This window comes from Ceratotherium simum, chromosome 5, assembly GCF_057802395.1.
Source record: "Ceratotherium simum simum isolate JZ-2026a chromosome 5, ASM5780239v1, whole genome shotgun sequence".
Classification (NCBI taxonomy): domain Eukaryota; kingdom Metazoa; phylum Chordata; class Mammalia; order Perissodactyla; family Rhinocerotidae; genus Ceratotherium; species Ceratotherium simum.
Window position 1 is genome coordinate 92,594,129 of NC_141904.1, and position 14,043 is coordinate 92,608,171.

Here is a 14,043-nt window from a genome sequence, read left to right on the forward strand (position 1 = left end):
TAGGGAGCAAGTATAGGAGAGAGTGGGAGTTTTTGCGGCACAAGGTCTGTGGGTGGTCAGGAGCCAGGGAGCGAGACTCTGGAAGCTCCGGCCAATGCTGTCTGAGGGGCCAGGGCCCGCAGTGGCCAAGGCTGTACTAACAATGGTGTCTCCCCCCAGGAGTAGTGCCCACTCAAGACGTCCTTTCCATGCTGGCTGACATCCGCAGGAGTCTGGTGGAGGTAAGAGCACGGGGACATGCTCTCACTCCTTCAAGCTCGGGGAGGTGGCCTGCACCATGGGGTGCATGCAGCAAAAGACGGACTCATGCTCTGGGCAGTGCCTCTTTTCAGTCTCCTAAGACACAGTTACCTTGGGAGAGATGGAATGTGTGAGCACTTAACTACCAACTGCAGAGTACACGCGATGGCCAGGGGTAGAAGGCCGCAGAGGGGGTGGTGGTCAGGGGAGGCCTCAGAGGGGAGGGGACCTCTGAGGGGGATCTTGATGGGTAGGTGGGAATTTTCTGGGCAGACAGTGGGATTGTGCAGAAGCCTGGTGGAATGGGAGAGCGTGATGCAGTTCCAGAAACCACAAGAGAAAGCACGAGGGGCGTGGGAATGCTTCGGAAACCATCAACTAGGCAACTCCCGACGGGAGTTGGTCAGCGTTCGGCCAGCCAGCTGGGGGCCCACTGTGGGGTGAGGGATGGGGCTCAGGGCACAGGAGACAGCCCTGCCATCTTGAGAGGTACCCCTGAGCCAGTGCGGTCGGCTGGCTGCCTCACTGGTCCTGGAGACCTGGGCTGAGGACACAGGCTGGCCAACCCCTCCTCCTGTGCAGCCTGCCGTATCTGTGCCCCTTGGTCCTCCCGCTCCTCATTCCACCTTCCCTGAAGGGGTGCACCTACAGTTCCTCACCTCCCTTCTTGAGGACAGCCACCAAAACCACTTTCACTCACTATAAAACCCAATGGCCTGTCATCAGTCCTCTTCCTTCTCAAGGGCTCTGCATTATTTGACAGCAAAGAGGAGCTGTGCATGACTGGGCCCTGCCTCCTTATCTAGTACGTGCAACGCGGAGAGGTGGTTTGTTTTTGATAAGCATATTGCATGCTTACCGAGTGCCAGACTGCGCTGGGTTCTCACTGGGCCCTTCCTGCCACCCGAGGGGTTGTGAGCATTAAATAAGGCACCCTACTGAGTACTGTTGGTTCCCCATTTAAGATGAGAGCTGAAGCCTAGAGAAGGGAAGTGGCGTGCCTGAGATTGCACAGCTAGTAGTGGTGAAGCCAGGCTTGGGACCAGGCCTGAGTGATTCAGGAGCCTGGGCTTTTCACCGTGGTGCTGTATCTACACTGCCCAGGTGGCCGGAGGCCATTCCAGTTGTGAAATTCCGGGTTCATGAACACTGGGGGGCTGGTAGAAACTTGGGCCGGCCGTGACCTTTTTTTACAGATCCTCCTGTCTCTTCTGGCCCTGGTTATCTGGCTTTACTGGACACTTCATTCAGACTGACTTGACCAAAAGGCATGCTGGGCCTTTGGAAGTATATTAGTGGGCAAATTTAGCAGGTTCATTGGTGGGTGAATCTAGCAAGAAAACCTGACCCTTGATAACTTAAAAAGTCAATAGAGAAAAGTACTGGAAATATACAGGTGGTTCACAGAAACCAAGGAAGAGCTGAATACCTGGCCTTAGAAAGGGGGCCCAAGGCAGAAAGGGGGCTCCCAAGTCTCTGCACTGGGAGCCAGTAGACAGCACCTTCACCCTGGCACCTGTCATCTGATGAGGATGGCACCTCACCTTCCTCACTCCCCTCTGCCTGAGATGCTACTTTGTGAGGAGAGCATCTGCCAGGCCCGGTAGCGGCATAGCAGCCTCTTGGCCAGAGAAGGCAGACCCACAAGACAGCCTGCAGTGTGGGAGGGCGCTGGGTCGCTGAACACCATTGGTGACAGCTCCAGTGGTAAAAGGGAGGAAGCTAGGAGGCTGGGGGTGGCCCACGATGTGGGCCGTCCCCAAGACCCCCTGCACTGCCTCTGGCCCACAACGGCCAGAATAGCGCCACCCCTGAAGCGGCAGCTGTGTTTCCGGGGCCTGATTCATGTGCTGTGCGGGGGAGGATGTGTAGAGAAGGTATCCCAGCTGCCCTTTTCTTCTTTTTTTGACTGGTGGGGACTCTATCTAGTTTGGATGGTGACTGGCAGCAGGAGGCCAGACTCAGTGGGGAGTTAGGGCCACAACCAGGTGGGTATAGAGCCAGACTTCTGCCCCAGCAGGGTCAGGGCCAGGGCAGAGCCATGGTGGGGATGTGAGGGGAGGCCAGGAATGGAGGTGTGGGGTGGAGAGGGTTGGAGCTGCCCTCAGGTGAACAGGATGAGGGTAGGGCAGAGAGAGTCCCTGAAGAGCACAGGTCCAGGCCTCTGAGACAGCCTCAGGAGCCAAGTGTGCCAGCTCCTTCTCAAAGCCTGTCCTTGTCCCTGAGCCCCAACCCCACAGGCCCCCTGGGGAGCCTTGGCGCCCCAGGACCTCAGCTGAGGAGCGTGGCCCCTCCTGCCCCCCTAGATTGGCATCCAGAACTACTCCACAACAAGCAGCTGCCAGGCACGGGCAAGCCAGGTGCGCAGCGACTATGGGACGCTCTTTGTGGTGCTGGTGGTCATTGGCGCCATCTGTGTCATCATCATTGTGCTGGGCCTGCTCTACAACTGCTGGCAGCGCCGGCTGCCCAAGCTCAAACATGTGGTGAGTGTGGGGGCAGGTCGGGCAAGGGGTCCTGGGCTGGGGGTGGTGCCAGTGGAGAAGGCAGTGCCCAGCACGCTCAGTCATCTGGAGACTCAGTGTCCTCATCTGCAGGTGGAGTGGCAGGAATTGTCCTGGGATGGAGTACTGCAGGTGAAGCCAGTTGTGCGGGGCCTGCCCTGGAGTTGCCCCTCCCTGCAGGGTGCTGGCCCCATGATAGGTGATGGAGGCAGGGGACTGGGATGCTGGCCCCACCCACAGGGGCCCTCCATGGCACCAGCTCCTCCTGGAATCATCTGGATGTCTCCCCGGAGACAGGCCCTGGGTTGATGGTCCCCAGGGGTTAAGATGAGGCTCCAGCGGCCTGAAGGCTCCTCCCAAAGGAGGGGGCAGGGCACAGCTGCCACGTTTCCTGGGAGTCTCCTGGAGTCTCTTTGTAAGGGGGCTGTTGGGAGGGATCAGAGATATCAGGGGGGCCACAGGGTTGTTGAGTGCAAAGGATCAGGAGAATTATTTTAAGCAAGGAGTTGAGCTGTGGGAACAGAACAGCAGGGCACTGCCATCTGTGGAGGGTCCCCTGGGGATTCCCTGTGTAAGGTTTTACAGACTAGGGAAGGAACAATGAAGTGACTCCCTCAAGGTCAAGGGCACAGGCCGGTCAAGCGGGCGCGTGCTTGCAAGCTGTTGGGGCTGGTGGGGGCCGGCCGGCGGCGCTCGCCCAGCGGCCCTCTCCCACCGCCGCAGTCGCACGGCGAGGAGCTGCGCTTCGTGGAGAACGGCTGCCACGACAACCCCACGCTGGACGTGGCCAGCGACAGCCAGTCGGAGATGCAGGAGAAGCAGCCCAGCCTGAACGGAGGCGGGGCCGTCAACGGCCCGGGGGGCTGGAGCGCGCTCACGGGGGGCAAGCGGGACCCCGAGGACTCGGACGTGTTCGAGGAGGACACGCACCTGTGAGGGCGCGCCCCCCCCACCCCCCCACCGCCTGGCGGCTCCGGGCCGCTGCGACCCCGCGGCCTCGCCTTCGCCGCGCCGGGAGGAGCAGGACGGCCCGGAGCGGACGGCCGCTCCCCCGCAGTCCCGCCCTCGGTGCGGGGTCCCCCCCGCTTCCTAACGACTCGCAGAACAGTCGCACAGCCCTCCCCTCTCCCACCCGACGCCCCGAAGGGCCGGTGCTCTCGCGCCCCGGGACCCCCATTAAAGCCGCCCGGAGCCACGCCGGGCTCAGCCCGTCCGCCTGCCCGACTCGTTCTTGCTCGGGCGCCGAGGTGGGGGGGCGCGGGAGGCGGCGCGGCCGGGTCTTCCGGGCGCCAGGCGCCGCTGTCGGGCGGGGCGGGGCCGCGCGTGTTTACATCCGGCCGGAGCGCGCCGCCGGAGGTCGTGCGGCCCGGGCCCGAGCCGTCCGCGCCATGGACACCAGCGACCTCTTCGCCAGCTGCAGGAAGGGGGACGTGGGCCGAGTGCGGTGAGGACCCCGCAGCTCCGGGGGGCGCGGGAGGGGCACCCTGGGAGCGCTCCGGCCCCGGCTGTTTCGGCCCCGGCGCCCGACGCACCGCAGATGCCCGACAGGCGCCCGGGCGGCGCCGGTGGCCACGGCAGCCTTCCGAAGGGGGCCGCGGCGGGGAAGGGGCGCTGGCGGTGATTTCCTCCCGGGGTCCGGGGGGCTTTCCGGAGAAGAGGACTGCTCCGCGAAGGCTGGAGAAGAAGTGGGCGGAGAGAAGAGGAGGGTCTTTCTCTGAATGCTCGGGGCCGAGAGGCCGGCCTCCCGGCGCGGCCTCTGTCTCTGATGCGCTCTGGACCTGCCGCTGGGAACACCTAGAGCCCACAATCGGCCTCTGGTTCCCGGGGATTCGGAAACTCCTAAACGCAGTGAAGCAAACCTGGCGCTGAAATCGGCAACTGTGTGGGCCAGACGGGAAGGGAGGGTGTGCCCTTTTGGGACGTGGGGTGCCTTTCCTCCGTGGCTGTTCCTTCCCATATTCCCTAGTCTTGACCCACCACTCGGACCTCTCCTGGGCTAGTCCCAGGCTTCCTTACTCCCACAGCTTCCTTGGGTCCTTTCCCAGCATCAGGTGCCACCTCGGAGTTAGTTGATAACCCCCAAAGCGGAATGCTACTTAGCACTCCCGCGTGCAACGTGGACGGCTTCACCACCATCCATGATGACCCCCCTCATCTCCCACTTCCCGTCAGCTATCATGTGTCCTGACTTATGCCTTCTGGAATCGGTCCACTTCTCTTCACCCTTCCACACCCTCAGGATGCCCGCAGCAGCCTCCTCCTTGGTCTCCCTACCTCCAGTCTGCCCCAGCCAACCTGCTGCCCCTAGCAGCCGGCGGACTCTCGCAGAAGCAGAGGCGGAATCACCTCCTCCTGCTCCTCCCTCCCGAATGCTTTCAGGCTAGAGGCTCAGCCTCTTCAGCTCTGGGCCTGGCCTCTGATGCTCGTGGCGGCCTTATGCCCCCTCCACACCCTGTCTGCGCTCTGCTTTTGTGTGGAATGCCTTTCCTGCTCTGGGCTGCCTGTCCCCTGCCCTCACCTGGGGGAGGCTTCTTTCAGCCAAAAGGGGTGTCTTTCCTCCTTCCCCTTCTATGGGTCTCCTCTCCTAGACTGTGAACCTCTCCTGACCCGGGCTCTGACCTTCTCCCTGCCCAGGTACCTGCTGGAGCAGCGAGACGTGGAGGTGAATGTACGGGATAAGTGGGACAGCACCCCCTTGTGAGTGCCAGGCGGGTGGGTGGGCAGGGTGGGTGGGCTGGATCCTCCAGTCCTGACCACTGCTTCCCAGTACTCCTTCCTTCCCTCCCCCAGGTACTATGCCTGCCTTTGTGGGCACGAGGAGCTGGTACTCTACCTTCTGGCCAATGGTGAGAGGAGGGGCAGGGGTGGTGTGTGTGCACGTGTGCGTGGCTCAGCGGCTTGTCCGCGTTTGCAGGCAGCCTTGAGTCCTCTCTTGCCCTCACCCTACACCCAATCAGCAGGCACTGTCAGCTCTACTTGCAGAACCCATTCTCTGCTCTGTCCACTTCTCCATCTCCACTGCCACCACCCAGCCCAGCTCCAGCATCTCTCCCTGGGTGCAGTGCCAGCCCCTTCTCTGGTCTTGTGGCTGTCCCTTTTGCCCCACGACAGTCTGTTCTCCATGTTGCAGCCAGGTGGTCCTCACAAGAAGTCTGATCTGCTTAAAATCCTCCAGCGACTTCCCACTGCATTTAGCATAGAACCAGAATGGCTTGCCGTGCTAGTGAGCTTCTGCATGATCTCCTCCTTCCCTTCTGGCCTCGCCTCCTTTGGCTGTCCCGTGTGCTCACTGTTCCAGCCACACTGGCCTCTCCTGTGGCTCTCCAGCACTCCAACTTTGCTCCTGCCTCAGGGCCTTTGCACTTGCTGTTCCTCCAGCTTAGACTGGTCTTTCCCAGCTCTGTGCTTGGCCAACTCCCTCACTTCATTCAGGTCTCTGCACATTGTCACTGCCACAGTGACTTTCCATGACCTCCCTGTGTGGCAGCCACGACCACTGTCACTCTTTGTTTTGTTTTCTTCATAGCACCTGACATTCAAACAGTTAGGCTGTTTATTGTCCTTCTGCCCCACCGGAGTTTCAGTTCAGTGAGGCCAGAGACTTGTCTGTCTGTTTATGGCGGTGTCCCTGATGCATAGAACAGGGCCAGCCTCGAGCCTGCTGTTCTGTGTAGTCTGTGGTATGTGTGAGTGAATATGTATGTGTGTGAGTGTACACAGGTGTGCCTAGGCCCTGGCAGGGAGGATGCTGGGGTCAGAGAGGGCCCAGGGTTTGGGAAGGGGTTTCCAGGGCTTACGGGCGCCATGTGTGGGGAGCGGGGACGGAGATCAGGATTTCCAGCAGGTCCCTCCCCAGCTGCAGTGTCCAGCCCGAGGGCCCTGCTGACTGGGGAGCCCTGCTGCCCCCAGGAGCCCGCTGCGAGGCCAACACCTTCGATGGCGAGCGCTGCCTCTATGGGGCGCTGAGTGATGCCATCCGCCGGGCCCTGCGAGATTACAAGCAGGTGACAGCCTCCTGCAGGAGGCGGGATTACTACGATGACTTCCTGCAGCGGTGAGATGAAGCGCAGTGTGCAGGGGACCGCACAGCCTGGTGCCCAGTGGGTCTGCGGGGAGTGTGGCCTGCATGGGACTGAGGGCTCTCCTGCTGGGGTGGGATGGGGGACCGGAGTGCTGAGACTGAGGGGAGGAGCTCTTCTGAGCACCCCCTCCACCTGCCCCTCCCCAGGCTTCTGGAGCAGGGCCTCCATAGCGACGTGGTCTTCGTGGTGCACGGGAAGCCCTTCCGGGCGCATCGCTGCATCCTGGGTGCACGAAGTGCCTACTTTGCTAACATGCTGGACACCAAATGGAAGGGCAAGAGTGTTGTGATCCTCAGGCACCCCCTGGTCTGTCCCTCCCTGGGGGTGGGGACTGAGGGACAGCAGGGGGCTTGTGCTGGGCCGCTGCCTCTGATCTTACCTCCCTGCTGTCTCTGCCCACAGATCAACCCTGTGGCTTTTGGGGCCCTGCTGCAGTACCTGTACACAGGTGACCCCCAGGCCCGGGTGGGGTGGACAGGGAGGGGCTACGTTTCTGTCCAGCAGAAGACCCAGGTGTAGCCTCGGGCCAGCCTTTTACCAAGGGTGCTTCGTCTGTTCCAGCTGCCTCCTGGGTTGGGTTGTGAGACAGTGAACTGGTGTGTCTGCTAAGGAAGAGTTTTCCCACCTACAAACTGAGCACTGTCTCTTCTGTCCTGGGGCCTGTAGAATTCAGGCAGTGGCTCGTGATGGGGAAACCAAGGCAGCAAGTAGGCCCAGGAGTCCCAGCCCTGCAGCCAAGTGGCTGGCTGGGAAGGACCACCTTCTAGGAGACTCTGTGCTTGGGGACAGCTGAGGACCCCTATCAGACCCTGAACCTCCCATACTGCACCCAGGCCGCCTAGACATTGGCGTGGAGCACGTCAGTGACTGCGAGCGCCTGGCCAAGCAGTGCCAGCTGTGGGACCTGCTCAGCGACTTGGAGGCCAAGTGCGAGAAGGTGTCCGAGTTCGGTGCGTCCAGGCTTCGGGGGTCCAGGGCCTTGGATGGGAACTGGCAGGGCAGGGCCAACCTGACTCCTGAAGCTGCACTCTCCCCTCTGCAGTGGCATCCAAGCCAGGCACGTGCGTGAAGGTGCTGACCATTGAGCCCCCCCCAGCAGACCCCCGGCTCCGGGAGGACATGGCCCTGCTGGCCGACTGCGCCCTGCCCCCTGAGCTCCGCGTAAGCGCACGGCTGCCTGGGGCTGGGCCTGGTGGGCAGGAGGGGTGTCTGGGGACAGGCTATGATAGGCGAGCCCTGCACACTTGGGTTCAGTTCCTTGTTGTGACCTGGAGCCAGTCCCTTCTGTTTCCTGAGCTTGGTGGCTTACTTTTTTTGTTGTCTGTCTTGTATTGAAATCTGCAGATGGGGCAGCGGTCCACCCCTCCTGCATCAAGCTAGAATAGGGTTTTGGTGGGGCCAGCCGCTCTCCCCTCTCCTGCCTGCCCTGATGGCACCTCCTCTCCTGTCCCCAGGGTGACCTTGGGGAGCTGCCCTTCCCTTGCCCCGACGGCTTCAACAGCTGTCCTGACGTCTGCTTCCAGGTCGACGGCTGCAGCTTCCTCTGCCACAAGGTGCCGTCCCCTCCCCCGGTCCCTGGCTCCCTCCCATAAGTCCCTGGTCAGCTCCTCTGGGCACAAGCCCTGGCCCTCGCCCTTCCTGAGCCCAGCCTTCCCCAGGCCTTCTTCTGCGGCCGCAGTGACTACTTCCGGGCCCTGCTGGATGACCACTTTCGGGAGAATGAGGAGCTGGAGGCCTCAGGCGGCCTCCCGGCCATCACCCTGCACGGCATCTCGCCCGACATCTTCACCCACATACTCTACTACATGTACAGCGACCACACAGAGGTGCGGCACTCAGGTGCGCTGTGTGCACCTGGCGGGGTGGGGCATGACCGTCGGGACAGGCTTGCACAGGGACACGTGGAGGTTTCGGAGTGCCCAGGTCCTGATTGCACTATGGAGAGGTGTCCCAGGAGGCTGGAGAGGGAGTGTGGGACACGTTTGGATTTTTCTTTCAGGCAGATGGGGCCTTGATAGATTTCAGAGCAGGAATGAGTGACCCACGTCATGAGCACGTGACTCTTGGGGACATAGTGTCAGCCACCTGGTGGGGTCTCTAACTTCTCCAGCCACAGGGTGGGTGGGGACAGTAACCCTGAATTCCCACAACAGCGGGGAGCCCTGAGCCTCCTGCCTCTGGATTGCTGCAAATTCCTGGAGTTCTGGATCCTCCTGTCCCCTGTCCTCTCTGTCTCCCTCTGTCTTCAGCTGCCCCAAGGCACCCCTAACACAGGGTGATGTGGGCAGCAGCAGCTAGAGCCGAAGGTGTGCTGTGTCGGGGGTGTGTGTGTGTGTGTGTGTGTGTGTGTGTAAAGGTCACCTGGCTGTAATAAAGAGACCCCCAAAATACAGTGACTTAAAGAGGAGAGTAGTTTCTCCTTCGTGTCTGAGGTGAGTGTCCCAGGGCAGGCGGCTTGCTGGCACCCAAGTTCTCATCTCCATCTTGTCACCCTGGCATGCCCTAGGGCAGGGGTCAGCAAACCTTTTCTCTGAAGGGCTAGGTGGTAAATACTGCATGCCATAGGGTCTCTGTAAGGCTGCTTAGCTCTGCCATTGTGCAAAAGCGGCCATAGACAGTACAGAAATGATGGGTGTGGCTGCGTTCCAGTAAAACTTTATTTACAAAAACAGGCCGAGGGCCAGGTATGGCCCACAGCCCATAGTTGACCCACCCCACCTTGGGGCGTTGTTCTCCTCTGCGCAAGGAGATTGGGGTATAGGCTGACTCATGCTTTAGGAGGAAGAGGAAGACAGGGCAAGCAGCTTCCTTTGCGCGAGGCCCGGTGGAAGTTGCACACACCCGTTCTCATGTTGTGAGAGAGAACTTGGTCAGTGGCCACACTTGCCTACAAAGCAGGCAGGGAGACGTGGTCTCTGGCTGGGCCTCTCTTGCTGTGGGAGAAGGCATGGGGGACAAGCTGGGCTGGGACATGAGCCCCTCGCTCGCCTCCTGTAGCCACCTATTCGTAACAGTCTCCGCTGCTGCCAGCCGCTCTGCTTGGGCTCCCTCCCCAGGCCTCGCTGCCCACTGGGTCCTCAGGCCTCTATTGCTTCCACCTCCTTTGCTTCATTTCTCCCGCGACACAGTCCTCTCTGGCCCCTGCCACCTAGCATCCCCCTTGGCCCATCCTGACCCCTCCAGAAGGAGCTTTGCCACCCTGAGGGCAGCCTCTTAATGACTCAGAGCATGGACTTTGGCTCCAAACCTGGTTTGACACTAGGTTAGCCCCTCACAAGCTGTGTGATCTTGGGCTAGTTACTCAACTGCTCCGTGCCTCAGTTTCCCCCTCTAGAAAATGGGATCCATAGTTGTTACCTCCTCAAGTCTTGGGCAGATGACCGTGCGTGGTGGTGGAGCAGGTGGAGTGCCTGGCACAAGTCAGCACAGTGCGCGTGGCCTGTGATGTGCTGCCGAAGGTCCTGCCCACTCTGCCTGCAGACTCTGGACAGGGTTAAGCACGGGGTCTCTCCCAGCACAGGGTACAACTGTGGGTATGTGCCAGATCCCACAGCCTCTTTGGAGGGGTGGAGCAGGTAAACAGTGAGCTCACCCATCCTTCGTGGGGTCCCTGCCTCGGTTTTGAAGGGCAACTTCACTTCCCTGACAGCCTTTTGAGGCAAGTATGCTTGTCTGCACCTCACAGGGAGGACGCTGGGGCACAGAGGTGAAGTGACTCGTCCAGGGTCCCACAGCTAGAGTGTCAGAGCCCAGGTCTGTGTGATTCAGAGCTCAGGCTTTCTCCTCATAAGGCCCTGCCGCAGGCATGAGAACCCCAGTCTCCTCTGCCCCTTCCAGTCCCGTGGCCGCCTGCAGGGGTCTGGGCCGAGCACGGGGGGCGTGGGTAGGGAGTTCTGCCCGAAGCCTCCACCCTCTCCTGGCAGGTCCCAGCCTTGCTGCCAGGCCCGAGAGGCCTTGGTGACTCGGCGCACCCTCTCTCCCCGCGTCTTTCACTGCAGCTGCCCCCCGAGGCAGCCTACGATGTGCTGAGTGTGGCCGACATGTACCTGCTGCCGGGCCTGAAGCGGCTGTGCGGCCGCAGCCTGGCCCAGCTGCTGGACGAGGACAGCGTGGTGGGCGTGTGGCGCGTGGCCAAGCTCTTCCGCCTGGCGCGCCTCGAGGACCAGTGCACTGAGTACATGGCCAAGGTCATCGAGAAGGTGTGCGCTGGGGGCCTTGGTGGGCGGGGCAGGCCGGGGGCGGGGGCGGGCGAGCCCTGAGCCAGCCTGTTCGCAGCTGGTCGAGCGGGAGGACTTCGCCGAGGCAGTGAAGGAAGAGGCGGCGGCCGTGGCGGCCCGGCAGGAGACGGACTCCATCCCGCTGGTGGACGATATCCGCTTCCACGTGGCCAGCACAGTGCAGACGTACAGCGCCATCGAGGAGGCGCAGCAGCGGCTCCGGGCGCTCGAGGACCTGCTGGTGTCCATCGGCCTGGACTGCTGAGCTCTTCCAGGCCAGGGGCTCCCGGTGGACAGCACGTGTGGTCGCCCGTGTGCACAGCTGTTTTTTCTGCTCCTTGTACTCCTGAGGAGGGGGCTCAGTGGGGCTCCCCTCCCCCAGTGTTCCTGGGGGCCTGGGGGAGGGTCACCTCGGAGGAGCCCCCTCCCCCACTGCACAAACCAGCCCCCAAGGCCCTGGGGCTGGGCACCACTCAGGGAAACCTGGGTTGGGGGTCTCTTAGGGGTTCCCTCCCGCAGCACCTCTCCCGACCCCACCCTGTCTCCCGGCCCTGGCTCGCCTTGCTTCCCCGAGCTGAGCTGGCTTCTCCGGGGCACAGAGGCAGCCAGGAGGGAGCAGGAGGGTCTGTGTGGCAATAAAGCTTGAATTCACTGTGGAGCCTGAACCTGTGTGGGCGCAGGGCAGGAGTGGGGGAGGGGCAGGCGGAGGAGCTCTGGCCTTGGGGCCCCTCATCCAGGCCGGGGGTTGGGTGCCCAGCAGGGGCCCCTTTGGGGTTGGAGGTGCCCTGCGTCTGTGGGTCTGAATAGGCAGCCCCTCTCTGTAGAGGCCCTGAAACCTCCCAGCTGGGCTCAGCCCTTCTGATGGCGATGGCGGGACTCCCCTCAGGCACAGCTCCCTCCACGGGCTGCCCGTGGTGAAGTCAGACTGACCCACTGCCCCCCTCGTTGGCCCTGGGGGAGGTTTAGCAGGGTAGGGCTGACAGGGTGGCCACAGAAGCTGCTTCCCTCTCACACCAGGTAAGGACTGGTCTCTGGCTTCTGAGTCATAGATATTTCTAGCACTCACTGAGCACCTGCTGTATACCAAAGGCTGTTCGTACAGCTGTGGCGTGTAGCCCTCACCACCCTGCATTTCGCAGGTGCAGGGACTGAGGCTGGGGAGCGGGCAGCCCGGCAGCAGCTTGCTCCGCAGCCGCAGGACTACGGTCAGGGAGGAGTGGGTGCAGAGACGTGAAAGGGCTGGGAGGAGGCCCGGAGACCCCAGCCCCAGCCCGCCTCCCTCCACACCCACCCCATTGGCTGCTGGCTGTGGTGGGCCCCGTCCTAGGAGGAGGCTGAGCACTGAAGCTCCATCTTCCCTCAGCCCAGGGCCTGCCTCCTCCCTGGAGGGGACCCTCTTGGCCTGTCCTGCAGGGGCCGTGATATTATTAGGGGAGGTCAGAGGTGGCTTTCTCAGGCCCTTCAGGCCTGCAGCCACCCCCACTTGGGCCCTGAGGCCCTGGCAGCCAGTACCGCAGCCCTCTTGGCTATATTCTGCCCTGGGAGCAGCGCCGTTAAAATCAGGCGCGCACAGCCCTGGAGGAGAGGGGCCTCACTGTCCTTCACAGCCCTTTACGGGTGGCTGGGCCACCCCCCAGCTGTCCCATGGCCCTTCATGCCTGTTTACTCTTGTCATTTTCCAGAACTGTGGGGACCTGCCCCTCACCCCCGTGCATTTCATCCATGTTGGGCTGGCGTGTTGGTCACGTGGGGGAAGGTGTAAGGTCCGAATGACCAGGATGAGTGTTGGTTGAACAAGCTGGCTGCAGGCAGGGAGGAGGGGTGATCGGCATGGGGGAGGGCCATGGGAGAGCCTGTCGGGTGGGGAGCAGGGTTTGTGCACAGGCCTGGGAGCCTGAAAAAGCCCCAGCTGACACTGGAGGGGTCAGCACGCCCAGAGCCCAGGTCTGGGGCCAGAGGCCCGAGTTCCCACCCTGGCTGCCTGGTCACTGCTCTGTGCCTCGGTTTGCCCGTCTGTAAATTGGGGATGGCTCCGGTAGTGACTCCCTCCCTGCTTGAGTTATTGAGTTTCCACTTGTGAAGTGCTCTGCACAGCACCGCTGGAGTGAGCCTGGTGTGTTTGTGACGTGCTGGGCCCCCAGAGGGAGGTGCCCCAGGGAGTGACGGGCTGACTGCGTCCTTGAGTTCACCCCAGTTGCCCTGGGGCCCACAGGCAGGAAGCACGGGCCAGTCCGGTGGCCTGAGAGCCCAGGTCCCACCTCTGACCACACGCTAACCCTGCGTGTGCCAAGGTGTGCAACGAGAGGTTGAAACATGAAAAACTGTTTTCATTGCTATGCATTTCTTTTAATAGGTATTAGGGGAAAATGAATTAGTACATCAAACCCATCTTTTTACAGAACTATTTGAAATCGTCTGAAGTTTGTTTTATAGCAGATTTTAAGTGAAAACATAAGTGAGGGGGTTAAGGGAAAACACTGTTGAACCCAGGCCTTACTGGTCACTGATAGGGCAGAACGGCGAAGTGCACGGCCCAGGAGGAGCTGGAGCCCAGCGTCACGGCCCCAGACTGTGGTCCCCCAGCAGCCGGGCCCAGGGCACTCCCGAACCACAGCCAGGCCCGCAGGCACTCCCGAACCACAGTGCCTGGTCCTCGTTTTGACAGCTGCTTTCAGCTTAAGGTGGGGAAAGGCTTTATGGACAAAGGTGTTCAGCGCGGTGTTGCAAATAAACAGGAAACAACGCAGACAGCCTCAGTGAGTGGTCAGCGTGAAAGGAAGTTAGAGTAAATGGATGTGGCGGAGCTTCCTGTGGCCCTGAGGATGGTCAGCGCAGCTTCAGTCTGCACAGGGGGTGCGGGGTCGCTCTGAAGAGGGCTGCTGAGTGAGCTGTTGAGTGCTCTGACGTGTGTTTAGTTCTCATAGGTGGTTGTACTACTTTTAGAATTAAGAAAACATCTTTCTCTCACTTAACTTTAATTTGTTCCTACCTTTAAGAGAA

General features: G+C 61.3%; 2 protein-coding genes across 10 annotated transcripts in view; both read left to right on the top strand.

Moving 5' to 3' along the window:
- PODXL2 (podocalyxin like 2) overlaps nucleotides 1-3,953 on the top strand; it is a 37,746-nt gene extending 33,793 nt beyond the window's left edge. For both annotated transcript variants that reach the window (XM_087431627.1, XM_087431628.1), the window contains 3 exons: nucleotides 160-221; nucleotides 2,547-2,726; nucleotides 3,468-3,953. In XM_087431627.1, coding sequence (XP_087287753.1) covers nucleotides 160-221; nucleotides 2,547-2,726; nucleotides 3,468-3,680 — 455 coding nt within the window. In that variant the 3' untranslated portion in view covers nucleotides 3,681-3,953. The remainder of the gene's footprint in view (nucleotides 1-159; nucleotides 222-2,546; nucleotides 2,727-3,467) is intronic.
- Nucleotides 3,954-4,076: 123 nt separating this feature from the next.
- Nucleotides 4,077-11,699, top strand: ABTB1 (ankyrin repeat and BTB domain containing 1). 8 transcript variants are annotated; one of them, XM_087431629.1, is made up of 12 exons: nucleotides 4,077-4,188; nucleotides 5,379-5,441; nucleotides 5,535-5,590; nucleotides 6,654-6,798; nucleotides 6,973-7,132; nucleotides 7,229-7,274; nucleotides 7,660-7,776; nucleotides 7,869-7,987; nucleotides 8,281-8,379; nucleotides 8,485-8,652; nucleotides 10,750-11,025; nucleotides 11,102-11,699. In XM_087431629.1, exons 1-12 carry the CDS (start codon nucleotides 4,133-4,135, stop codon nucleotides 11,306-11,308), a joined length of 1,512 nt encoding a protein of 503 aa, XP_087287755.1. In that variant the 5' UTR covers nucleotides 4,077-4,132; the 3' UTR covers nucleotides 11,309-11,699. The 8 variants fall into 8 exon arrangements, with proteins under 8 accessions (XP_087287755.1, XP_004442492.1, XP_087287757.1 ...); XM_004442435.3 differs by having other exon boundaries at nucleotides 10,825-11,025; XM_087431631.1 differs by having other exon boundaries at nucleotides 8,350-8,379.
- Nucleotides 11,700-14,043: the final 2,344 nt, after the last annotated feature.

Excerpts from the sequence above, each read along its gene's own strand:
- ABTB1 (XM_087431629.1), top strand. The coding sequence starts at position 4,133 with ATGGACACCAGCGACCTCTTCGCCAGCTGCAGGAAGGGGGACGTGGGC. Across the intron at positions 5,442-5,534 it reads AAGTGGGACAGCACCCCCTT|GTACTATGCCTGCCTTTGTG; the intron begins GTGAGTGCCAGG and ends TCCCTCCCCCAG. Across the intron at positions 7,777-7,868 it reads CGAGAAGGTGTCCGAGTTCG|TGGCATCCAAGCCAGGCACG; the intron begins GTGCGTCCAGGC and ends TCCCCTCTGCAG.